Here is a 23,875-nt window from a genome sequence, read left to right as displayed (position 1 = left end):
GAAAATTATCTGCTTTTGTTGCAGCAGCTATGAATATAAATGAAAGAGGTCAGGAAAAAATATTTTCTCTTTGCAGTTTATGTTGTGCATTTGACAGCACTTGATGTTCCCCTGTATAATTAGTTAGTCCTCTATTGTTTGTATGGGTCTTTCACAAATAATCAAGAGGAAAAAGTATTATTTTTAAATCTCAGGACACGATCTGAAAACGCTTAAAAAGCTGAAAATACTGATTTATTGAAAGGCACAGGCCCTAAAGAAAAATTAATTGACCAGATTTCTGATGATAAATATGATTGATTTATTCTTTACCAGTAAAAATGTGTTTTAATTAAGCTAAATGAAATAACTACATCTTACCTCCTTCCTTGAACACCGAGAAAATGTTCCAAAGCCTTCGCAGCTGCAAAAACGACTTGATTTTTCCTACCTTTTTCAAAGCAGAGCAGTAACAGCTATCAGAAGTAATTCAACATATCTACATCCGTTCAGATGTTGAAACATCTGTTTTCTTGGGTAAGGTAGGATCTTCTGTCACATGGATGAGGATGTTTAGTAATGTCAGATTTTGTAACACAAGAAACCACCCATTATCTTTCATGTAAACAAGACTAATTTTTTGGCAAACAAATGTTTGAAATCAGGTGTCAAAATTCTGATTTACTTTTTATTAAGGGAAAGTGAACACAAGAGAATGTTTTTGTTTTGCAAATCTCTTGAATATTTTTTTCTCCTCTGAATTTAAAACTTTGTTTTTAACAAAGCCAGTCAAAATTTTGGTTCACATTTTGAATTTTTGAAATCTTTATTCGTTCTATTTTTTTTTTAAATTGACTCATTTAAAAAACTAAAGTTTTTTTCCCCCGTGTTAAATTATCTCATTCCTTTTCAGCACAGCATTTAAACACAGTAGTCTTATTATTTCAATGGGAAGGAACTTCTGAATAAATAACTTACCAAAGTAATGTGTATTGCTGAATAAGGATGAGATTACTTACGTTTAAGTGTTTTGCTCAGCTTGGGCTTGTATTAGGGATAGACCTCCACCCCAAAAAGATCAGCAGAAGGCCCCATCGATGCAGTATATTGATTGATTTTTGTTTAAAATTCTCCCTCTCCTTGCTCCTTTTTCAAATCTCCAGTAAGTGGAACACACACTCAATAATATTTGAGTCAAGACTACTGAGTGGGTTCAAATGTAAGCCAAGTGATTTACCTGTCCTTACTCAACATTTATACTGGTGGTTTGCTTTCCACTTGGCACGTTACTGTTGTGCCTAGATTCTCACTCTGCTCAGGAACTCTTTATATCCCAATAAATCTATTTTCAAATTGATTTTTTGGAATGGGTAGGGTTAGTAAAAATGTTTATTAACCAAAGCCTAAATTTTGGGCTTATGCCACCCTTGTTCAGTTATGAATTCTGTGCCCGCTTTTCTAGTACAATTGGTGCAATGGATAGACAGCAGGATGGAAAATGGAAGGAGGGTAGTGGTCTCCATTTGTTTGGAAATATAAGCTATTTAACTCCTGTTTGCAAAGTGACTTTTACCTTAAACAACTCTACATTCAGCAACTATAGTCAGTTCTACAGTGAAAGCAGGTATATGGTAACAATACAATGAAGTTGAGGACACGGAGTAACAAATATCAGCTCCATTACAGAACATATGCAGGAAAAAAAATGAACCTCCCTGTCTCCCCCCCCCCCATCCCCCCCACAAAACACTAATTCAGCCTAAAACCACAGATAAAAGGAAATTGCACTTCCTTGAGTTTTAAGTAACTGGTTAGCAGATTAGCAACCATTTTCTTCTCTGCTTTCTTTGCAATAATCTGTCCCCAAACACATATATAACAAGTCAGGTTCTTATCTGCCTTCAGTGCTACTTTCTGCACCCAACTTCCTCGCCTGTGGATTAGTACCTGGCCCCAGCTTAGCTCACTTTTCATTCTTGAGATAACTACTATTCCAATTTGCAGTGTTAGTGTCGGCATATAGAAGCCACGGAGAGATTTATATGGCACCAGTACAGAGGAAAGTAACACTGACAATTCTAATTTTTCAGTTTGCTAACAGAAAGTCAAAGGGGTATGTGCTTTGGAGGAGACAAGTGGCAGACAGCGTGCAGAGTTGGAAGATGGATTTAGCCTTCTCAGAACCACTAGTAATTTCTAAAGGCAACTGTATCACACCATAGGGAGCATGATCACATCCCTGCTTGTGGGATAGATTGTGGGAGGGAGCCATCTATTCATCCAGAAACAAGGGTACCATGCTAGAAATGCACAATTGAGAACATTAGTCTTTAACAAGATCCACCAGAAAGATAGACAGAGGTTGAGTCTTGGTGTTTGTTTTTTTAAAAAACACACTAAGCATTCGTTTCATTCATAGACGAGAGAGACCTTTTCCCCTAAATAAAATAATAATAATAAAAAAGCAGCCCCTCTTTGATTAAGATGCTTCATAACAAAATTTCAATTTAGCATTGTGAACTATGAGAGAGAGGGATAACTCAGTGGTTTGAGCACTGGCCTGCTAAACCCAGGGTTGTGAGTTCAATCCTTGAGGGGGCCACTTAGGGATCTGGGGCAAAAACAGTACTCGGTCCTGCTAGTGAAGGCAGGGGGCTGGACTCGATGTCTCTTCCAGTTCTAGGAGATAAATAAAAATAATGGAGATATGCCTATTTATTATTTTATCTATGGTCCACCAGCAGGGCTTTATCATGGGAACTTCTGCTTGCAAGGTGAGCCATGTGACAGACATATACTGAAACCGAGCTCTGCCTTGCAACCATGAGCACTGAGAACCTAAAGTGTTTTACAGAAAGTAAACACATACGGTGAGAAATATAGAACAGTAGGGGGAGAGGGGGGAGGGAGGCGGGAACTACCCTCCTATGCTCGCCCTGCACTCCAGAACAAGTGGAGTATAACATACTCCGCATAGTGCCTCTCTCCTTCCCCCTCCCCACCCAGGAACAAATAAGCCATTGCTGTCTGTGTAATGGTTAGGCCATAACCCAAATGTATATCTAGTGTAAACACTGTTTGCTTATATTACTCAAGGATATCAAAGTGCTTTACAAGTATGAATCATACCTCACTTTCCCCCTGTTCCCCATATACTTATTTTACAGAGGAGGAAACTGAGGCATAGGCAAAAGTAGTCACTTGCCTAGACATATAGTGAGTCAGTGGCAAAGCCAATCAGAAAGAAACATGAACTGTTTGGCTTTAACAAAGGAAGAGTTATGTTTTTATTCATCTGCAGAACCCTAATTTCTGCATAAAAACAAACTGGAACAAGCACATAGGTCCCTGTTCACATGTCAGAATTAACTGCCATAACTATGCCCTGGGACTGCTGCTAGTTCAGTGCTACTAATCAGACAGGGAGAATACAGAACATATTTTAATTTAGAGTTACAGTTGTACAGTTTCCAACAGCAGATCATAGAAGCAATGCAGAGCTGACTGGAATTCAACGGTGTGCAATTATACTGCCACCCGTGTGCTCTTCGATAACATCTTCAAATCTGAGATGCACTTGGCAATACTCTCCTTCTCCTGCAAAAGGAAATGAATAGACTTTCACAGGCCTTGAAACAATTCAGGGAAGAGAATCATTTGCATGAACAATGTGTGCACACCAGCCATGTTCAGATTTAGCTGGGTAAAAATTGAAGCCAGGTACAGAAAGGATCTAGTTCCAACTCATGTTGGATTAATAATTTGCACGACCATCTAAGAAACTCATGGAGATGGAAATCCAAATATTGGCCTATGTTCAAGCATTAGCAAATGATGATCAATCTAGATGATTAAAATCTGATCCTACAAAAAAAAATCAGCCTGCACAATTCACAGGAGACTGCAGGATGTTGGCAAGCGTCAGGCCAACCTATCTAGAGGAACAATAAGCTTTGGGAAGAGTGAGTGGATCCTCCAAAGTGCTGGCAGAACTGACCAAGGAGAGACGATAGCATTATATAAATAAACTCCCCATCTAGTGCACTTCAACTCCATATCTAGGTCTACCCATTTTCTTCACCTCCCAGTGTGGAGACTGAAGCGACTTTAGCCCTGTGAGGCACCAAGGAAGGGAAATGTGCAGGTGCGCTAGTCCCATCAGTCATCTTAAAATTCCACATTTAAACATCCCTGCTTTACATCAAGGGATGCTGCAAGAAGTACCCTAGCCTCCTGGGCACACCTCCCACCCACAAGACTACCGTTGCGCAGGAAGGTAATCTCTCAACTGGAGTTACTGGGCCTGATTTTCAGAAGCAATCAGCAACCACAACCCAAATGAAATCAGGAAATGCTGCAAGTGCTCAGTATTTCTGGAAAAAAAAAAAAATCAGATCCCATTGGTTTTGCTCAAAAAAGTAGGAATGTGCCTTGGGTGCTCTGGAAGCCAGCCAGAGAAGAGTCAGCCAAAGACATACTAGTCATGTTTGACCAAAGATGTCGGGCAGTTGAGGAAAACAGTATTCTGTATTAGGACACGGGAGGCACAGTGAACTGCTAGAAGCTCAGAAGCTAAAAGTACCTGTTGAGCAGTGATGCTCTGGATGACATTTTTCTCTATCCAGTTGATCATGTGATCTTGTTCCTTACGACGTGTCAGTTGCTGTACAGCGATCTGATAGTCTAGCCGCTTCTTCACTTCATTGTATACAGTGAGCAGCCTTTCTCGGTAGTTAGTCTCTAGCAGCATAGCAATGTTATTCTAGTTAGAGAAAAGATGCACTTCAGTTTTCCATTACGACTTTTCTGCCCATCTTGTATTTCAGATTTAAATTTTTTATTAAAGCCAACATTAAAAAATTATATAATACGCAGGTTAAGTGTGTTTGTACATCTGGGTATAGTGATTAGATTATCCACAGATCTAAAGTTTGTTTTAAAAGTCATAAGATACATCAAAAATAATCCAAATTTAGATCAATACATTTAATAATTCAGTTTAGATATTAGTATCCTAATAGTCAGGTACATCAATCCTGAAAAGTTATACAGAGTTGGTTGTGGAAAGCAAATATATCAATGAGTGAAAATTATCCCTCAATAGTTGAGAATTTAGGGTAGGTTGTCCATTAAAAAATACAATCCATCCGGAAAGTATTTAAGTTACTTTCCTGACCACACTTCTTATTGGCACTCCAGCTTATCCCTCCCTGGTATTGCCAATGTCCAGTGATGTGTTCTAGGTAGATGTCCCTTGACCACTACACTCACATGTTGCTTTTCAAAGGAACCTAGAGTATTTTACAAAAATTGACTGTATTCATTCACAGATGGAGGCACAAAGAAGTTAAATGACTTCCCAAGGTCTCAGAGACAGGAACTGAACCCTAGAATCCCAATTCTATATTATATGCCAAGACTATACAACCTGTCAAAAAGCAAGAGTCCCCACTATTTAAATATCAGTAGTATTAGTTAAGTGGATATGGTATTTTTTTAAAATGGGCTGCATTTTGGGCTTTTCAACTGAGAATGTCTTTATACTCAAAATAAATAAATGGCAACAATCTAGCATAATCCAGCTCTACACAGGAGCTCTCACCATAATGTTCTTTTAAAATAGACTACGTGTAATTTTCTAGATTTAAAAAACTGGGAAAAAAAGTCACATTGACACCCACACGGGTTATCAGCAGGGTTGGAACCTTTAGATCCACAATGCAGACCTCTGCCACTGTAGCTTCAGGAGTGGCAGCTACAGCAGTAGGTGGCACTCTTTAGATGGAACAGCACTAGAGGAGGATGAAACACTTTGCCAGTGGGTTTCACAAATAAACCTCTACCTCGATATAACGCTGTCCTCGGGAGCCAAAAAAATCTTACCGTGCTATAGGTGAAACCGCGTTATAGCGAACTTGCTTTGATCTATCAGAGCGTGAGCGCCCCTCCCCCACCCCGGAGCGCTGCTTTCCTGTGTTATATCTGAATTTGTGTTATATTGGGTCACATAGGTAGAGGTGTATTTGGAAAGGAGACGACAGACCGTTCCCTGCCCCTCCGCGACACCTCCTAACCCATTCTCTTTAGCCCATACCTGTCACCCCCCAGAATCTTCATCCCATTCCCCACTCCTCAGGCTTCTTAGCCCATTCTCCTTGTCCAGACACTTCCAGTTCATTCCCTGGCCCTCAGCCCTCTCTCCTTCCCAATGTTCCTCATCCCATTCCCCCCGCCCCGCTTCTAATCCTGGTTGTCCCCCTGTGCTCAAGCACCTCACCTGATCTGCCACCACTCCCCCTCTTACCCAACCAACACTCCATCCTGTGGAAGCAGAATTAAAAGCAGGGTAAATGTTTTAGTCAATTTAAGGATGAAGTGAAAGGTAGCCCTAACCCTAACAACGCGAGAGTTGTAAGAAATGCTGTTTCTCGCCTCGCTTTTAGTTAATAAGGATGGAATGCTGATTTAAGCAGAAACGTTAAGATAAGGTAAAGTCTGGAGGGAGTTTGTATAAACAAAGTATAACGATTAGCCGTTGATGTATGTAACAGGAAGGTTTAAATCCTTGTCTTATATTGCTTGTGGAGGAAGATGTGCCTAAGGTCAGGGAGGCCCCCTGTCTGACTGAAGTCTTCCCTTGCAATTGCTCGTAATAAACGGTCTCTGACTTGTTGCTAACACACACACACACACACACACACACACAGTGAGGACTTGTTTTCTTCCACAATCCCAATCTACACCCCTGCAAGTCTGGCTCTGGTCCCTTCTTCATTCAAATTAGGCAGCTTCCTCCTCCATGCTCCCTGGTCCCAGGACAGCACAAGATAGTCTCCCTGCTCTCAGTTCAGGTGTTCAGACCCAACACTTCCACAGCAGCCCAAAGCTGCAATTGCCAGGAAAGTCCTGCTTAGCCCTATCCTGCAGCTTGGATCAAGTCTTTGAGAAATTTAGCAGCTGAACTCTAAGGAATCTCTACTGATCATGCGTGAACTGTGATCTTTCAAAGGATTACAATTTGGCCAAATTTGGGAAGGCTCACATGGACTGCAAAAGGAACATCCTCAACACAGAGGCCTCCTCTACTGCCAAATTTCAAGTCTGTGATCCATAACTTGCAGGTTCTAGAACTTCTCAAATGAAAGGTCACCAGAATGTTTTAACAATGTATTTTTTTCCTAGCTTCATTTTCAGAAACGAACCATTTTCAAGGAAGATTAAAAAAAAATAAAGCCTGGGGCAGACACCCAAGATGGAAAAATTAAAGCCTGAATAATTCTGGTAAAGTTACATGCAACTGAAAATAGGGTCTTATAATGGGAAATGTCATACTACTTAATTGTCTATGTGACCGGCCACACCTAATGTACAGATAGTCAACATTTGCTGCTTGTTAAGTACATAGAGACACTCAGGGTCTGTGGTTATGAGGACACGTAACTATGTAAAAAGATATTTGTGAAGTTATATTTGTAATAACATACCCGCTTGGCATCAAAGAGATAATTGCGGCCTTCAACCCTCCATTGCTCCTTCTTTTCCTGTTCAATTATTGACTCCAGGTGGTTGACTGAATCATTTTTCACAGCTAAAACTGTGGCAACTTTCTCCTGAAATAAGAAGGAACTTTAAAATCCAGACTAACACATAAGGAAGGGAAAGATCAACTACTGATCTGATTGCTCAAAACCGCATCATCTCCTTAAACTGTAACTTATCAGGTCTGAAGGTGAAGAGAGGCACCCAAGAACAGTAATTGCCATTGAAGTTGCCATGTTTAAAGCTTAAGCCAGGTCTACACTTTACATTTATGGATGTTTGTTTTACCACCACAGATGAGTTTCTATCAGTATAGCTTATTTCACTCAGAGACCCAGTATAAGCTACAAGGCAAGCACTTTTCTGATAAGGCCTCGCGTACACTGGAAAAGGTTTACACCCGGTACAGCTATACCTGCAAACAATCCTAGGGTAGATGCAGCTTATTCTGGCAAACATGTTTTTACTAGTAGAGCTTATACCAGGTTACCCAACTGAAATAAGCTATCTCAACAAAAGCATTCCTATGCCAGTATAACTCAGGTCTACAGTACGAGTTTACTTAGGCCAAGACTAGAAAGAAGCTATAGTTATACCAGCAAACCTTTTCTAGCATAGAGAAGGCCTTTGCAGAAAAGAACCAAGGAACACATGTAAGAGTACAGAAATAAAATGGCATGCCCCCAAAATATGAAGAATGAGTTAACGAGGTGTCTAACTTCCAGACTAAACTCCTCCATTTCATTCTGACGTAGAGACTGCAATGCACCGGCTTCCCAATGCACCTACATGGTATAGTTATTTCTAAAAAAAACCACACCAACTAAAAAGCAGGTAAGTTTGAATGTCAGAGGCTTATGCTCCCCAGGCATCCAAGTCACTGCTGAAAATGGGACTTAAGATGCTTTTGAAAAATGTTACATATATGGATATTGATTCATGACACCAACTATAAATGCATACTTTGCCCTCAGCCCTTTAATTTTAGATTGTGACACCCATGTCAAAATACCATAAGCATTTTGCAAACAGGTGGCTTCTTAATATGCATGGACATAGTCAAGTTCTGGCTCCCTTGACCAATAGGGTCTGGAAGTATCGTTCTGATGAGTTTCATCCATTTCTTCAGGATTAGTAGGCTACCAGTCAAAATGCAAGAACCCTCAGTTGCAAGACAGTCACTACTGTATACAATTCTACATCTAAATTCATGGACAGGTTCGATTAAGTTGCCTGCCCTGTAAGATTTATTTGGCAGAGATTACCTATTGTAAAGTGCCATGTAGGCTTTCAGCACTGTACAAAGAGAACCATAATTAAAAAAAGCCATTACTTTTCTTCAATATTAGAAGAACTGGTGAAAAAACTTTTTTTTAAAGCAACTGAACACCTGGAATTGTTGCATTGAGAGTCAGTGTCAAGTTACATTATGTTCTCTTTTTTTCTTACCTCATTGAGCTTATCAGCAAAAGCTGCTACATCACCCCCATATTTTTTAACTATATAAATGAGAATTCCCACCACGCAGGCACCTGCAATTGTTTCATGGTTGACTATATAGATTTCCTTGGAGAGAAGGTAGAACAGTAGCCCAGTCCCCAGCACATAGGGCCCTAAAATAGATAAAAGGATAATGTTTTAAATACATCACTTGGAAACAGACCCATTCCAAGTTCAGTTGACTGAAAGCAGAGCTAGGCATTTTAATTTTTTTAAGTTACATAGGAATATTGAGGGACTTGTCACACCTCTCCAAAAAAAGAATGACTCAGCAGAAGAATCACCATTCCCAGAGATATACTGCTATATGAAGACTTCCATCACCGGAAAGTAACCATGGAATGCCTAATATGATATTGCTAGCCTCTGCTGCCCTCTCAGCATAGGACATTAACCTCCATGTTTAGACATTGCTGGGAGCTGTAAACACTTTTCTGCTAATCAGGTCCATAACACACACTTAAGACTTATCCTTTACTGAAAGCTAAAGTCTGTAAGGTGCCCTCTGATCAACTCCCCCATTTGCTTCCCAGACTTCAAAAGAGTTGAAAGTTCTCAGTATCTCAGAGGGAAACTTATCTCCATACAGGATCAAGCCCATAATTAGTACAATTCTGCAGCAGAATAGTCAGGGTCCGGGTGCATAGCATCGGAGCCATTGTGCCTAAACAGAGTGTGAGCTTTCCCACCACAAAAGCAAATTCATCATCCACATCAATGTCAAATTACTCACACCAGTAAAACCTAAACTTTTCAGACACTTTGCCATACTTGATGGCCATAGCAGGTGTGCAGCACCAATAATCAAAATCAAACCCACAAGGGTACAACATACTAACCTGTGACTCCTGTTTTAGGATACAGGAATTGGAAAAATTCCTCTGGGATCAACCCATGACGAACTTGCCCTCCTTTCTCAGGGAGAGGTGGTAAAGGAGCCAAGCAGTGCTGACCTGTGTGGAACGATCTAGACGCATGCAATACACCATGAGTAAAAAGAGATTTGCTGTGAAGTGTATTCCTTTGCCCCCCCCCCCAAAGTCTCAAATGAAGTTAGGACACTTGTTCTTATATGCAGGCCCCAAAATCTTTTCAGTTGTATAGAAAAGTCAAAACTGTATACCAAACACTCAAAACGGACTTTGGTTAATGCACGTACAAACTTACCCTTGGTAAATGCATCTATTTATTTGCATAGATTGGGTAGATTTTACTGTTTCACATGAGCAAATGGGCACACATGGAGGTTACAGGTATATGGAGAAAAAAAAAGAGGCCTTCACGATCTTGTCTGAAGATTCACAGCAGAGGCTTCTTAAATGAGAAATTGTAGCAAATCTATACTTCTACAAGAACACTTTTCATTCCGTTAATTTTCTACTGAAGGATTTCAAGATGCTTTACAAAAAATTATTCTTACACATGCATAAAAAAAGCAAATTCTATTATCACGATTTAACAGATAAATAGACTGAAAAATTAGGTGACTTGCTCACAGTCCAACAAACTCAAGCATCCCAACCTCCAGAATCCTGATCATATTAAAAAGTTTGATTAGAAGCTACTTGAAGTGTTGCCAAAGTGGGGCAGATAATAGCACTCAAATAGCCGCCAGAAGGTAGTTCAAAATATTATGGCCTGATTAATACACAAAGTTGCACCATTCAAGCTAAGTGTGTTATTTTATATCAATTTAAACTGGTCTAACTTTGTTGATAGGTTTGAGCTGAAATAAGACTTTTGATATTGTATTTGTTGGTACCTGTAATAGGCAGAAGATAACTAAACCAATAGTTTGGGAATTACCTCCTCTATAAAATGCCTGGAGGTCTACTCTCAAAAAGTGCCATATAAGAACTAGACATTATCATCACTCCAGTAAACAGATGTAATAGTGTATACACTCAGTGGCTGAGCAATGAGTTAAGCTGGCATAGGAGTTAAACCAGCACAACCTCAGTACTTAAGCAAATGCTTCATCTAACCTAAAGAGGGATTCACAGAAGCAACTTTAGCTGCGTGCCGAGGTAGGTCATTTCTAGCACGGCCAGAAACTCTAACCCCAGCCCCAGGAACGGGCCCCGAGAGTCTTAATTCCTAGCCCCCCCTCTCCCCACTAGAAAGAGAACCCAGGAGTCCTGACCCTTCCCCCCAACCCCCCACCACCCCCAGAGAAAGAGAACCCAGGAGTCCTGCTCCCCCAGCCCCCCACCCAGAGGAGAAAAAGAACCCAAGAACCCTGACCCCCCCAGAGAAGAGAACCCAGGAGTCCTGACCCCCCTCCCCGGCCGCACTTACCCCACGGAGAGGGAGGGAGCCAGGCTCTTCAGCGCCGCCGGAGCTGGGGAGGACACGGAGCGATCAGTGCAGGGCCCGAGCCCGTCCCCGCCGCCCCCCCCAGGGCTCCCCCACTGCCCCCCCCAGGGCTGCCCCGCGGGCGGGCCCCACTCACCGGCGCGCAGGCCCAGGCGGGACAGCATTGTCGGCAGAGCTGCGGCGCTGCCCTCTCTGTCCCGGTGACCCCAGCGGCGGCGACAGCAGCAAGATGGCCGCGAAGAAGGAAGCCTCGCGAGAGGCGCTTAGGAAGGCCCAATGTCTCGCGAGCTGTAGGGGTGGTAAAAGTGTCGCGAGAAGAATCGTAATCTCCTGTAACGCCCCGGAGGGCGGGGGGGTTCTGGGAAATATCGCGAGAGGAGCGGCGGGGTGCCGGCAGGGGGCGTGGCCCGGTCGGGGTGTCCCAGGAGCAGCACGTGGACGGTGCCGGTGTCCGTCTGCTCGTGCCGGGGGGGAGTCGCGCGCGCCGCCATGCAAGAGCCGGAGCAGCCCGACGGGGGGTCCTCGGGCGGCCCCGAGTGGAACATCCCGCCCAACGCGCCCGCCTGCATGGAGCGCCACCTGGACGGGGCCCACTACCGCCCAGGTACCCCCGCCCCGCGGTGTGACCCCCCCGCGCCCCCCCGGGCATGTCCTTCCCGTGCACCCCGCCCTGCGCCCCCGGAGCATTGTCCTGCGCCGGGCCCCCAGCCCCCGGGGCGCCCTGCAGCCATGCCCCCGGGGAGTGCCCCCCCCAGCGACCCCTGGCTCCTCGGCATGTCCTTCCCGTGCACCCCGCCCTGCGCCCCCGGAGCATTGTCCTGCGCCGGGCCCCCAGCCCCCGGGGTGTGACCCCCCCGCAGCATTGTCCCACGCTGTGTGCCCAGCCCCCGGGGCGCCCTGCAGCCATGCCCCCGGGGAGTACCCCCCAGCGACCTCTGGCCCCCCGGCATGTCCTTCCCGTGCACCCCGCCCTGCGCCCCCAGAGCATTGTCCTGCGCCGGGCCCCCAGCCCCCGGGGCGCTCTGCAGCCATGCCCCCGGGGAGTGCCCCCCCAGTGACCCCTGGCCCCTCGGCATGTCCTTCCCATGCACCCCGCCCTGCGCCCCTGGAGCATTGTCCTGCGCCGGGCCCCCAGCTCCCGGGGTGCCCTGCAGCCATGCCCCCGGGGAGTACCCCCCAGCGACCCCTGGCCCCCCTGGGCATGTCCTTCCCGTGCACCCCGCCCTGCGCCCCCGGAGCATTGTCCTGCGCTGGGCCCCCGGGGCGCCCTGCAGCCATGCCCCCGGGGAGTGCCCCCCCAGTGACCCCTGGCCCCCCGGCATGTCCTTCCCGTGCACCCCGCCCTGCGCCCCCGGAGCATTGTCCTGCGCTGGGCCCCCGGGGCGCCCTGCAGCCATGCCCCCGGGGAGTGCCCCCCCAGTGACCCCTGGCCCCCCGGCATGTCCATACCCTGCACCCCGCCCTGCGCCCCCGGAGCATTGTCCTGCGCCGGGCCCCCAGCCCCCGGGGCGCCCTGCAGCCATGCCCCCGGGGAGTGCCCCCCCAGCGATCTCTGGCCCCCCGGCATGTCCTTCCCGTGCACCCCGCCCTGCGCCCCCGGAGCATTGTCCTGCGCCGGGCCCCCAGCCCCCGGGGCGCTCTGCAGCCATGCCCCCGGGGAGTGCCCCCCCAGCGACCCCTGGCTCCTCGGCATGTCCTTCCCGTGCACCCCGCCCTGCGCCCCCGGAGCATTGTCCTGCGCCGGGCCCCCAGCCCCCGGGGCGCCCTGCAGCCATGCCCCCGGGGAGTGCCCCCCCCAGCGACCCCTGGCTCCTCGGCATGTCCTTCCCGTGCACCCCGCCCTGCGCCCCCAGAGCATTGTCCTGCGCCGGGCCCCCGGGGCGCTCTGCAGCCATGCCCCCGGGGAGTGCCCCCCCCAGCGACCCCTGGCCCCCCGGCATGTCCTTCCCGTGCACCCCGCCCTGCGCCCCCGGAGCATTGTCCTGCGCCGGGCCCCCAGCCCCCGGGGCGCCCTGCAGCCATGCCCCCGGGGAGTGCCCCCCCAGCGACCCCTGGCCCCCCCGGGCATGTCCTTCCCGTGCACCCCGCCCTGCGCCCCCGGAGCATTGTCCTGCGCCGGGCCCCCAGCCCCCGGGGCGCCCTGCAGCCATGCCCCCGGGGAGTGCCCCCCCCAGCGACCCCTGGCCCCCCGGGCATGTCCTTCCAATGCATTCCCGCCCTGCGCCCCCGGATCATTGTCCTGCGCCGGGCCCCCAGCCCTCAGGGAGTGCCCCCCCCAGCGACCCCTGGCCCCCCCGGGCATGTCCTTCCCGTGCACCCCGCCCTGCGCCCCCGGAGCATTGTCCTGCACCGGGCCCCCAGCCCCCGGGGTGTGACCCCCCCGCAGCATTGTCCCACGCTGTGTGCCCAGCCCCGGGGCGCCCTGCAGTCAAGTCCCCGGGAAGTGCCCCCCCAGTGACCCCTGGCCCCCCGGGCATGTCCTTCCCATGCACCCCTCCCTGCGCCGGGCCCCCAGCCCTCAGGGTGTGCCCTCCCCCAGGCCATGTCCTTCCCATGCATTCCCGCCCTGTGCCCCTGGAGTATTGTCCCGCGCTGTGCCCCTAGCCCCGGGGCGCCCTGCAGCCATGCCCCCCCAGCGACCCCTGCCTCCCAAGGACATGTGCTTCCCATGAACACTCTGCGCCCCTCGAGCATTGCCCCATGCTGTGCCCCTAGGGCACCTCTTCTGTCCTGAACCTGAACACCACTCTGGTCCCCAGCCCCGACCACCCTGTGGCTTGCACCCCAAGATGGGTAACTGTATCCTTACCCTAACGCGTCCCGTTCTGTACCCCCTGCATCTCCATACACATCCTCTCCCAGGCACATGTGAGCCCCAGAACTTCCCTGGGTGATCGCAAGCACTGCATTCTGGGGGACATGGTGGGACATGGTGCATCACAGCTACTGCCCAGTGATACCCACCATCCAACACCTGCAGCCAAGTGTTACCCTCCTGAGAGTGGGCTTCTGAACAGTCTCACACCCAGAGAGAAAGCCCCTGGGTTGTCTATCCCTGTGCCTCTCTTGGGACCTTGTGGGGCTCTACAGTTTTCTCATACCTGCCTACAGTGCAGCCACTGGGCATTGCTCCTCCCATCCCCCCAACATCTGTTTATTCAGTGCAGGTCTCAAGGACACCATTCAGACCCCCATAGAATTTAGAAATAGAATAGAAAAATCTACACTCCTGAGCGACACGGTTAAAGTGACCTATCCCCTAGTGTAGACAGTACTAGTTCAATGGGAGACTTCTCCCATCAACCTAGCTGCCCCTTCTCTGGAAGGTGGAGTACCTACGCTAATGGGAGAAGCTCTCCTGTCGGTATAGGTAGTGACTGCGGTGACACGGTGCACCTGCACCACTGTAGCATGTTAAGTTTAGATAAGCCCTTAGTTAGCATGTGTTAGCTAAGTCAAACCAACACTTTTATCGGTCAAGACGATGCTTTAGTTATGTTAACCTAGATAACCTGAGTTCTGTATTGTGCTTTACTTATAGGCTTAGTATATCAGGAATTGTGGGATTTAACTCTCTCTCTTTTTATCTCTTTTCCAGATGGAGCTCTTCTCCTGGGTGCTTCTAGCTTGAGTGGACGTTGCTGGGTGGGTTCCATTTGGGTGTTTAAAGATCCAGAACGGGCTCCTAATGAAGGCTTTTGCTCTGCTGGGGTTCAGACGGAAGCAGGCGTAGCGGATCTGAAATGGGTAGCGGATAAAGGAATACTAGTGGCCTCAGATTCTGGTAAATTAAAACAGGTTGAATTTTTATAGCTCTGTAGTTTGTCTGTAATGTGTGGGCATGATCATTAGTTAGCCTGGTGCAGATCAAGGGAGTTGTCCACTTCCTTCCATATGGAATCCTAGACAACATGAAGGGGACCAGCTCAGTGATCCGTATTGACCAGAAGTGGGAGTGTCTGTGGGATTAAAAACTGTTTGTGTGTTTTTAAAGCAAACATTGTGGGCATGCAGATTGGTCAACAACAATTTGCTCTTTTTTGAAATGGCAGGGGAACATGTACAAAACAGACTTATGTGTACAGACCTACAGTGCAAAATCAGTTGTACTGCTGGATTCCAGCCCCTCGCCCTGGGCTCTCAACTGAGACTGCGACAATTCTGAACCTTTGTAAACAATGCTTGAGCACAGATTTGGAATTGAGACACCTGAATCATGTTCCTGGCCCAAATGTAAATCCATGGGCAAGCGATGTCACCGCTCTGTCCCATCTGTAAAATAAGAATAACAACAGGGACTACCTTTTTTTGTTCTGTTTGTACAGCACCTAGCCCTATGGGGTCCTGGGCCATGCTTGGGGCTCCTAGGTGCCATGAGTAGTAGTAGTAGCTTATCTCAGAGGGATGTTTCAGATTTCGTAGTTTAGGGTTTTTTGTGACACTCATCACCATAATACTGAAGCATTGTTAAGGTTTTTGATTGCATGTTTTGTAACGTGCTTTGAAAATAAAGACCACCGTGTAAGTGCTACCTCATATTCTTAATAGGATCATGGTGGCATTTTTGAAAACTTTCTTGCACTTTGTTAATTGATTTGTCTATGGGGGTATTTCCATTTAGATCCCATCTAGTTTGCCGCAGGGCCCTTCTGGGTAATGAGTGCTCTTGGGACTAGAGCATCTTCTCCCCCAGGCTTTTGTATTGTTTCTTGGTTGAACCCTCTTGGTCAAATGGTTGGATTTCCCCGTTCTCCTTTAGGTGCTGTGGAGCTCTGGGAGTTGGATGAGAACGAAACTCTAATAGTGAACAAGTTTTGTAAATATGAACATGACGACATTGTGACAACAGTGAGCGTTTTCACTAACGCCACTCAGGCGGTTAGTGGCAGCAAAGACTTCTGGTTAGTTTCCTTTGCATTCCTGCTTCTCTCTTGTTTTGAGTGAATCATCCCTCACTCTTCCTAACTGGTTGTGCTCTTACTTGTAGCGTGAAGGTTTGGGACATCCCACAGCAAACAGTGCTGCACTCTTACAGAGGTGAGTGCCAAATTGACTTATGGATTTTGCTTCTCCTATTCACTTCTAGGAGCTGCTTTGGGAGTCAGGACTTCAAATCCAGCTGTTCCCGATCTAATAAAACGTACACTGCTCTGCAGAGCTGATATATGCAGCATCCTGGCTGGTGACCACACCATAATCTTTGACCCAAGATTATTTACTTTCGATTTCTTGCCACTAACCCCCATTGTATTTATCCTGATTATAATGCATGATGCTCAGCTTTCAAGGCAAAATGACGGTACAATGTATTTCAAGTGGACAGTGTTTATGAATTAACACAATTTACAAAGTTGTCTGTTTTGTGGGATTATCCATATGAGGTTTGTAGGCTTCCTAGAATTTTTCTAGCCCACGTCTTTCCAGGGATGTGAGTCATTTCCCTCGCTCTCATTTCTTCCTCCAAACGTCATACTGACAAGTGACAGTTCTCCTCTCCCCTCTCTGTGGATCCATTGTATGGTAATTGTGCTGGGCTGAATTTCTCCCCTAGAATTTTATATTTATTACTTTCTAATGCAAGTTTTTGTGAATTTAGAGCTGATGGAAGGTAGCCCAGGTAGAGGCAGTGCATGTGAGCCATCCAGTGCCCCTCTGGCTAGGTGTCGCATCCAGCCTTGATCCACATTCCCAACCTTTCAGTAGCTTGATCCTTTTTTTTCTTTTGATAGCTCATTCCAGCCCAGTGACATGTGTGGCCTCTTGTCCCGGTAAGGATACCGTGTTCCTGTCCTGTGCTGAGGTAAAACTAACTCTGTCTCCAAATCTCTATGGTATAAATCTGATTTGGCCTGTGAACTCTGCAGTTAAAACACATACACCGCTACCTCGATATAATGCCACCCGATATAACACGAATTTGGATATAACGCGGTAAAGCAGCGCTCCGGGGGGTGGGGCTGCGCACTCTGGCGGATCAGAGCAAGTTCAACATAACACGGTTTCACCTATAACGTGGTAAGATTTTTTTGGCTCCCAAAGACAGCGTTATATCGGGGTAGAGGAGTATTTATGTTTTCAATAAGTAGCACATGATGTTTTTTTGTCATCTTGAAGCATTCCAGTTTGGCACATTCATTGGTCCATTACTTATAATGATAATTTGTATTGACTACATTGAAATATGCTGTTGGCTAGCTCTGTAGTTGTTAAGGCTTAGTCTGTACTGAGGGCATTTCTATCCCAGTTTAAACTCTTATTGCAGATCACAGCACCAGAGTAATGCAGAGGTTGCACTGGTCTGAAATGAGGGTAGGCTGCATTGGTGCACTGCATCTATACTGGGAGTGTACACTCGTGAAGCTACCGTGATACAATTAATCTCAATTTAGAGATACCGTAAACCTGGAGTGTGGGAGGGAAAAGACGGACTTACAATTAAAGGATGGGAAGTCCCTATGCAATTGCAAAATATTATGAAAATATCCGTAATAAACTCTGCTTTTAGCAGTTGTCCCAATTTGAAAGGAAACCCTCTTGTATGAAATCATCTGACTGTAAATATTTGTGTGTTATCAGAGTATTCTGATTCAAATACACAATATTGCCTCTAACTGATAACACTTAGCAGTTACACAGCAGTACTTACACTTTGAAATGCTATACAACCACTGGTGCCCACTCTGGCGTGGTAGGTGAGTGTGACTGTCCCCATTGTAGAGAATGGGAACTAAAAGCACAGAGTGATTTATCCAAGCCCATGGAGAGAGTGAGTGGGAGAACAGAGATTACTATGCCTGATTCCCAGTCTAAAGCTTAATTCATTGATATGATATGTGGAGGCACAGAGTTCATGAAACTTTTTTTTTTTTTTCTCTCCATTAACTTTGAATTTATAGGATGACAGAATTTTACTGTGGGATACTAGATGCCCCAAACCAGCTACTCGAATTGGTAAGTCTGTGGATATACAACACATGGAATTTTCTGGGGGAGAAGGGGAGGAGATAATTTTGCAATGTTTCATTCATTAAGTTTGTATTGTTCTGCTACCACATAGAATTTATCTCAGCCAATGATAGTGCTAGGATGAAAGCACAAAGAAACCAGTCGTAAAATAGCATCACATTTTTACAACTTGTTGTTTGTACTTAAAACTTAGCCAATCAGCAACTGAGGGTGCTAAAATAATGTGGGAATATCTGAGCTCACAGTTCTCATCGCACTCACCATAGTTTCTTTCCTGACAGTTTGCAGTGCCTCTGCTTACCTCCCTACCTCAGTTATGTGGCATCCACAGCAAAGTGACACATTTGTTTTGGGTAAGGAGCTTTCTTACTATTAACTGAATGCTCTTTGTTCTCTGTTTGATTTTTTCCTAATAATCCTGTTCTCCTTTGTTCTTTTAAAGGTGATGAAAATGGGACAGTTGCTCTTGTAGACACGAAGAACCCAGACTCCGCTTTAAGTTCACCTGTGCACTCCCAAACCATCACTGGGTTTGCATTTTCTACACACAGGTACTGATGTTTTGGTGGAATGAGGCAGTTTAGATGCTGATAGATAGACCTTGTTGGCTCTCAGAACTAAAGGAATTGGAAGTACTCTTGGCCACAGCCTTTTGTAATAGGCAATGTGTAAAGTTGATTTGAAGTGCACAGGAATTGGTGTCTTATATTGGTTCCCATGTATGTGTAAAGTCCATTCACCTTGCAGCTCTATTGTTTTTCCATTGCTGTGTGTACATATTGCACCCTAACAATTCTGTCCTGTTCTTTAAAAAAATAAATAACCTCTGAACCAAGAACCATGTGGGGAAAGATGTTCATACTGCTCTGCACTAAGGATAGGGCTAGCAGTGTATATTTGACACTTAGGCCACTTTGAATCATCTTGTACCTTCCTTTCCTTTATGCGTTAACAGAATGTTGCCTGTTAATACTGATTGACATCTATTAGATATTCATAGAATATTAAAATATTGGTAAAAGAAACTTGCGCAGATATGGGTTATAATATTCCTTGGTAGTCTTTGTTCACTCCGTTAAGAAGCATATGTTTCATATGTTGTTTACTTTTGAACTTTCAGGTATATATGGTAGTTTTAACATCAGTCTTTCTTTTACCCTCCAGTTCGCCCCTTCTGGCTTCAATTAGTGAAGACTGCTCGGTAGCTGTTCTTGACTCCAGCCTTTCAGAGGTGTAAGTACTAAATGGAATTAATACTTGGTGCATTTTGAAATTTTAGTCATGAAATGATCGTTAAGTGCGTTTTATATGTAAAAGAGGTCAGGGTTTTGGTTTTGTGGTACTGCAGAAATGGATCAATTGCACTCTCACATTTATAGGAATGGACTTGGCCAGGTGGAATAACAAAGCAAAGCTAGAGCCTTTTTTTAACTGAACACCTGTTTGGGGATCAAGAAGTGGGTAGATGATAAAGAAGCTTATAGCACATTAATCAGCAGGAGTTAGTTACTGAACACTGCCTGGCTATGTGAGTGTTGGGATTTTCCAGGAATGACAATGCAGCTAAGTAGTAGTTCATAATGTAAAGTAAGGCGGTGGGGCTGTTAAAATATTTTATCTGTCTAATCTTGTTTTATGTCTTCTGCTTTTCCCAGTTTCAGAAGTCGCTCTCATCGAGACTTTGTGAGAGGCCTATCGTGGTCTCCCTTGAACAAGGCCTTGCTCTCTACAGTTGGATGGGACCATCAAGTTTTACACCACACAGTTCCAACACAGACTACTGAAGCTGCTGAGAGCAACAGTGTACATGACTAGTTTTATAAACTCACTGGTCCAGATTTCAGAGGGGTAGCCGTGTTAGTCTGGTTCTGTAGAAGCAGCAAAGAATCCTGTGGCACCTTATAGACTAACAGACGTCTTGCAGCATGAGCTTTCGTGGGTGAATACCCACTTCTTCGGAAAAGGATAAATGGACACAAATCAGACATTAGGAATGGCGATATACAAAAACCTGTAGGAGAACACTTCAACCTCCCTGGCCACACAATAGCAGATCTTAAGGTGGCCATCCTACAGCAAAAAAACTTTAGGACCAGACTTCAAAGAGAAACTGCCGAGCTCCAGTTCATCTGCAAATTTAACACCATCAGCTCAGGACTAAACAAAGACTGTGAATGGCTTGCCAATTACAGAACCAGTTTCTCTTCCCTTGGTTTTCACACCTCAGCTGCTGGAACAGGGCCTCATCCTCCCTGATTGATCTAACCTCGTTATCTCTAGCTTGTTTCTTGCTTGCTTATATATACACCTGCCCCTGGAAATTTCCACTACTTGCATCCGAAGAAGTGGGTATTCACCCATGAAAGCTCATGCTGCAAAACGTCTGTTAGTCTATAAGGTGCCACAGGATTCTTTGCTGCTGGTCCAGATTTATCCCTGGTATAACTGCAGATGTTATGCCCCAGGGATGTATATGGCCCATTGCCTGTCTCAGAGCTTATGGCTTGCAACCAAGAAGACAGGCCCGGTAGCAACTTTGCATTAGGCACGAGCTAATTACAAAAACAGCCCCTTGATGTAGAGTCCAGATTCACCTGTGATAAAGCTTTAACATGTTGCACCAGAGAATTCTGATTTCAGGCACAAGGAATTGCAGGGAAGTGGGCAATTAGGTAAAAATAAATAAATAAAACCATAAAGGATTTGGCTTTCATTCTTCTTGGCATATCAAACCACTTATAGAAGTAGCAGAATAGAATTCTCCTTCCGGTTAAAAAGTTTGGCAGTCTTGTCTGAGTTGGGATTATGGAACAATGAGATTAAGAGCAATGTAAATTAATCCTGACAGATGAACAGGAAACCTTGGTTCAATATTTATAGCACAGAAAGGCTCCACCATTACTGTCATTCATGCAACCTTTGGCGCAGTTAGGGATGCTCCATCTTCCTCTGAGTGTGTGAATCCCATACGCAGGCACGGAATCTGCTAGTCTATACTTCTGTCCTGTGAATGGACATCTGAATGTTCAGATAGTCAATAGAGAAGATGGAGATCTGTGCTGTTCATCAGGAATGCCAAGTGCAGCTCCCACAGTTGTCCAGTGCAGCCATTGAGTGGCTTCGTGGTGAAGTATTACCTGGGGAGAACTATGAACTGGGCTCTCCAGGATGTGTGTCTCTCTATCAAAGATGTTTGTAGTTTAGTTGGCTGCATTATATTTGACACTAAGGGCATGTCTACACGTACCTCCGAAGTGATCGATCCAGCAAGGGTCGATTTATCGCATCTAGTGAAGACACGATAAATCGACCGTGCTCTCTCCCGTTCACTCCGGTACTCCACCAGGGCGAGAAGCGTAGGCAGAGTCGACGGGAGCGTCGGCCATTGACTTAGCACAGTGAAGACACTGTGGTAAGTAGATCTAAATACATCGACTTGAGCTATGTTATTCGCATAGCTGAAGTTGTGTAACTTAGGTCGATTTCCTCCCTACCCCGTGTAGGCCAGGCCTCAGTGGAGCCCTAAAGCTACAACAAGTTACCACTGTGGCTTTCCCAGGGTCAAAACTTCAGTTTCCTTGCTTTGCAGATACTTCACTTCAAGGGTTGAAGAGATGAAGAAAGCGGAGGGGAAGAGCTCCCTTGTTACAGCTTGGAGTCAGAGTGAAGATTCTGAAAGCTCAAATTGTTTCTCTTCTGAAAGTCACTGTGACCAGCTGCTGCTGGTAGCTTTTTATAAAAGGGTGACTTCTGTTGTACTACTTACGTTAAGTGGCTTTTTGTGCTGGGGAGCAGGGCATACGCCCCCAATTCCTAGTATTTGCTTTGCTTGTCCTTTAGTATTTTTGTAACATTGCATAACGTTTTAAAAACTTGGCTCTTTCCCTCAAACTACAGCATGGTTTTGAAAAACTGCACTGCTGCGTGTGTTGCCAACTGCTGTTTGGATATTTTGTTCATAGTATGGTTCCTGCCCCCACCTATCCCTCTCCCAAATTTAAGCAGGCCATATACTATGAGGCAAATAAACAGAAAGTACCTGATTGGAAGCCACTTCCCTTCTTCTTAGTCTGTAACATGCTGTTCTGTATGAGCCAAGAAATCAAAATGAAGGATAATGTTAACGTCATCTGATCTCCTATACAGATTATATCATAGCAGACCCAAATTGTGCAGTGCCCATCGTTAATTTGCAGGCAGGTAGATAAGTTTCCTTGTGTATTTTTTTTTCATTTATTCATTTAAAACTAACTTGGCTCTCTCGTGAATTCCGACATAGTGAAATGTTTCACCGAGAGCACATGCTGATCCATTCAGTGCAGTGTATTCAAAAGTGAAAGTTATAAAAGCAGACACCTTTCTTACGAGCTATTTTAAAATAAAGGAAGAGGAAAAACCTTGTACTTATTATCATGGACCACTGTGATACTGTAGTGAGAATGGAAACAAGTCTTGTGCTGTTTACATGTGAAATGGGTGGATGTCTTTGAAAAATGGAAGGCAGTTTTTAATAAATCATAGTTTTAATTTCTAAATGGGTATAGATTCACTGGGACACGTTCTTCAAAGACTTGCATTATTTATCTTGCATTCGCTCCAAAGAGTAAACCTGGACCCTATGACTTGCATAGAGGGACATGCAATATATTTGTCTTTTGGTCCTGGATGTGAATTGCAGAACCTTTTTTCTTGTTAGAAGGCTGATCCAGCAAAGTACTCCTACTCAGGAAAGCATGTAAAAACTGAGGTCAGTTCTCTTCAGGAAGGATAAAATTCATTGCTGTGCAAACTGGCCAACATATGACCTTATGCATTACTGGCCCCCTGAATGGGAGTGAATTTAATCTTAAGTGAGACAGACTCTCTTTACTGCAAAGATATATTTGTTGGCTCCAGTTCCCCTCAGCCCAGAATCCATGACAAGCTGCTATAATCCTATGGCATTTTTTAATGAGCTCCCTCAATTTTAATGACCTCTCTCAAATTTTGCAGTGGGATTGGCACAGCTGTTCACTATCACATTTCTCTGCCCATGAGCACTAATCTCCAAAATGTCAAAACCCCATGGATATTTTAAAACCAAATGCTGAAACTAATGGAGTCTGTAACTCCCATGGCATAAGTGAAACTACTTGCAATGAAAAGGTGGGTGATGCTGAGCTCAGGCTCAGTAGGGCTGGGTGTGTGTCTGAAGACCCCGAAGACAGTCCTGGTATTAGAAAATTGTATGTTGTCAGATCAGTCTTCAGTGCTTCTGTTACTGTGCCAGTAGCGCACAAATGCTTTGCTCTTCCCCTTCAGACATTTTAAGTGCTTATTCTGAATGCTAAGCTTCCCTGCGTCCCACCACGTGGGGGCAGCAGCTGCCTATTTCTGATTGGATTACCTAGTGAGCTTTTGATTTCATAGTTGAGAGCAGCATGAAAAAAATCTCTTTTCTTTGAAAGTTGAACTTTCTTTTAAATAAATGAGTATCTGCCAGGATCATTATGCATTAAACTGGTAGGGTCTTCTCCATCAGGATATTTTAGCATAATGGGAAATGAGACATTGCAGTTGGAAAAAGCCATTAGCT

General features: G+C 45.5%; 2 protein-coding genes across 4 annotated transcripts; one reads left to right on the top strand and one right to left on the bottom strand.

The window, feature by feature from the left end:
* Nucleotides 1-3,408: 3,408 nt before the first annotated feature.
* Nucleotides 3,409-11,614, bottom strand: ATP5PB (ATP synthase peripheral stalk-membrane subunit b). Of its 2 annotated transcripts, none has more exons than XM_045013900.1 (7): nt 11,471-11,614; nt 11,317-11,359; nt 9,858-10,003; nt 8,968-9,131; nt 7,464-7,589; nt 4,562-4,741; nt 3,409-3,576 (listed from the first exon to the last, which is right to left on the bottom strand). In XM_045013900.1, exons 1-7 carry the CDS (start codon nt 11,496-11,498, stop codon nt 3,505-3,507), a joined length of 759 nt encoding a protein of 252 aa, XP_044869835.1. In that variant the 5' UTR covers nt 11,499-11,614; the 3' UTR covers nt 3,409-3,504. The 2 variants fall into 2 exon arrangements, with proteins under 2 accessions (XP_044869835.1, XP_044869836.1); XM_045013901.1 differs by having other exon boundaries at nt 9,858-9,985.
* Nucleotides 11,615-11,707: 93 nt separating this feature from the next.
* Nucleotides 11,708-22,699, top strand: WDR77 (WD repeat domain 77). Of its 2 annotated transcripts, none has more exons than XM_045013898.1 (11): nt 11,708-11,938; nt 14,933-15,118; nt 16,094-16,235; nt 16,322-16,371; nt 17,064-17,134; nt 18,231-18,285; nt 18,582-18,653; nt 18,743-18,851; nt 19,465-19,533; nt 19,956-20,103; nt 21,890-22,699. In XM_045013898.1, the coding sequence occupies exons 1-11, from the start codon at nt 11,824-11,826 to the stop codon at nt 21,908-21,910; spliced, it is 1,038 nt and encodes a 345-aa protein (XP_044869833.1). In that variant the 5' UTR covers nt 11,708-11,823; the 3' UTR covers nt 21,911-22,699. The 2 variants fall into 2 exon arrangements, with proteins under 2 accessions (XP_044869833.1, XP_044869834.1); XM_045013899.1 differs by lacking the exon at nt 21,890-22,699 and adding an exon at nt 20,723-20,999 and having other exon boundaries at nt 11,709-11,938; nt 19,956-20,131.
* The last annotated feature ends 1,176 nt before the right edge of the window (nt 22,700-23,875 follow it).

Source organism: Mauremys mutica, chromosome 4, assembly GCF_020497125.1.
Source record: "Mauremys mutica isolate MM-2020 ecotype Southern chromosome 4, ASM2049712v1, whole genome shotgun sequence".
In the NCBI taxonomy this organism is placed as follows: domain Eukaryota; kingdom Metazoa; phylum Chordata; order Testudines; family Geoemydidae; genus Mauremys; species Mauremys mutica.
This window is presented reverse-complemented; position numbering and strand designations above follow the sequence as displayed.

Excerpts from the sequence above, each read along its gene's own strand:
- ATP5PB (XM_045013900.1), bottom strand. The coding sequence starts at position 11,498 with ATGCTGTCCCGCCTGGGCCTGCGCGCCG. Across the intron at positions 11,360-11,470 it reads CCGCCTGGGCCTGCGCGCCG|CTCCGGCGGCGCTGAAGAGC; the intron begins GTGAGTGGGGCC and ends TGTCCTCCCCAG. Across the intron at positions 10,004-11,316 it reads GCTCCCTCCCTCTCCGTGGG|TGTATTGCATGCGTCTAGAT; the intron begins GTAAGTGCGGCC and ends TTTTACTCATGG.
- WDR77 (XM_045013898.1), top strand. The coding sequence starts at position 11,824 with ATGCAAGAGCCGGAGCAGCCCGACGGGGGGTCCTCGGGCGGCCCCGAG. Across the intron at positions 15,119-16,093 it reads ACTAGTGGCCTCAGATTCTG|GTGCTGTGGAGCTCTGGGAG; the intron begins GTAAATTAAAAC and ends GTTCTCCTTTAG. Across the intron at positions 16,236-16,321 it reads AGTGGCAGCAAAGACTTCTG|CGTGAAGGTTTGGGACATCC; the intron begins GTTAGTTTCCTT and ends TCTTACTTGTAG.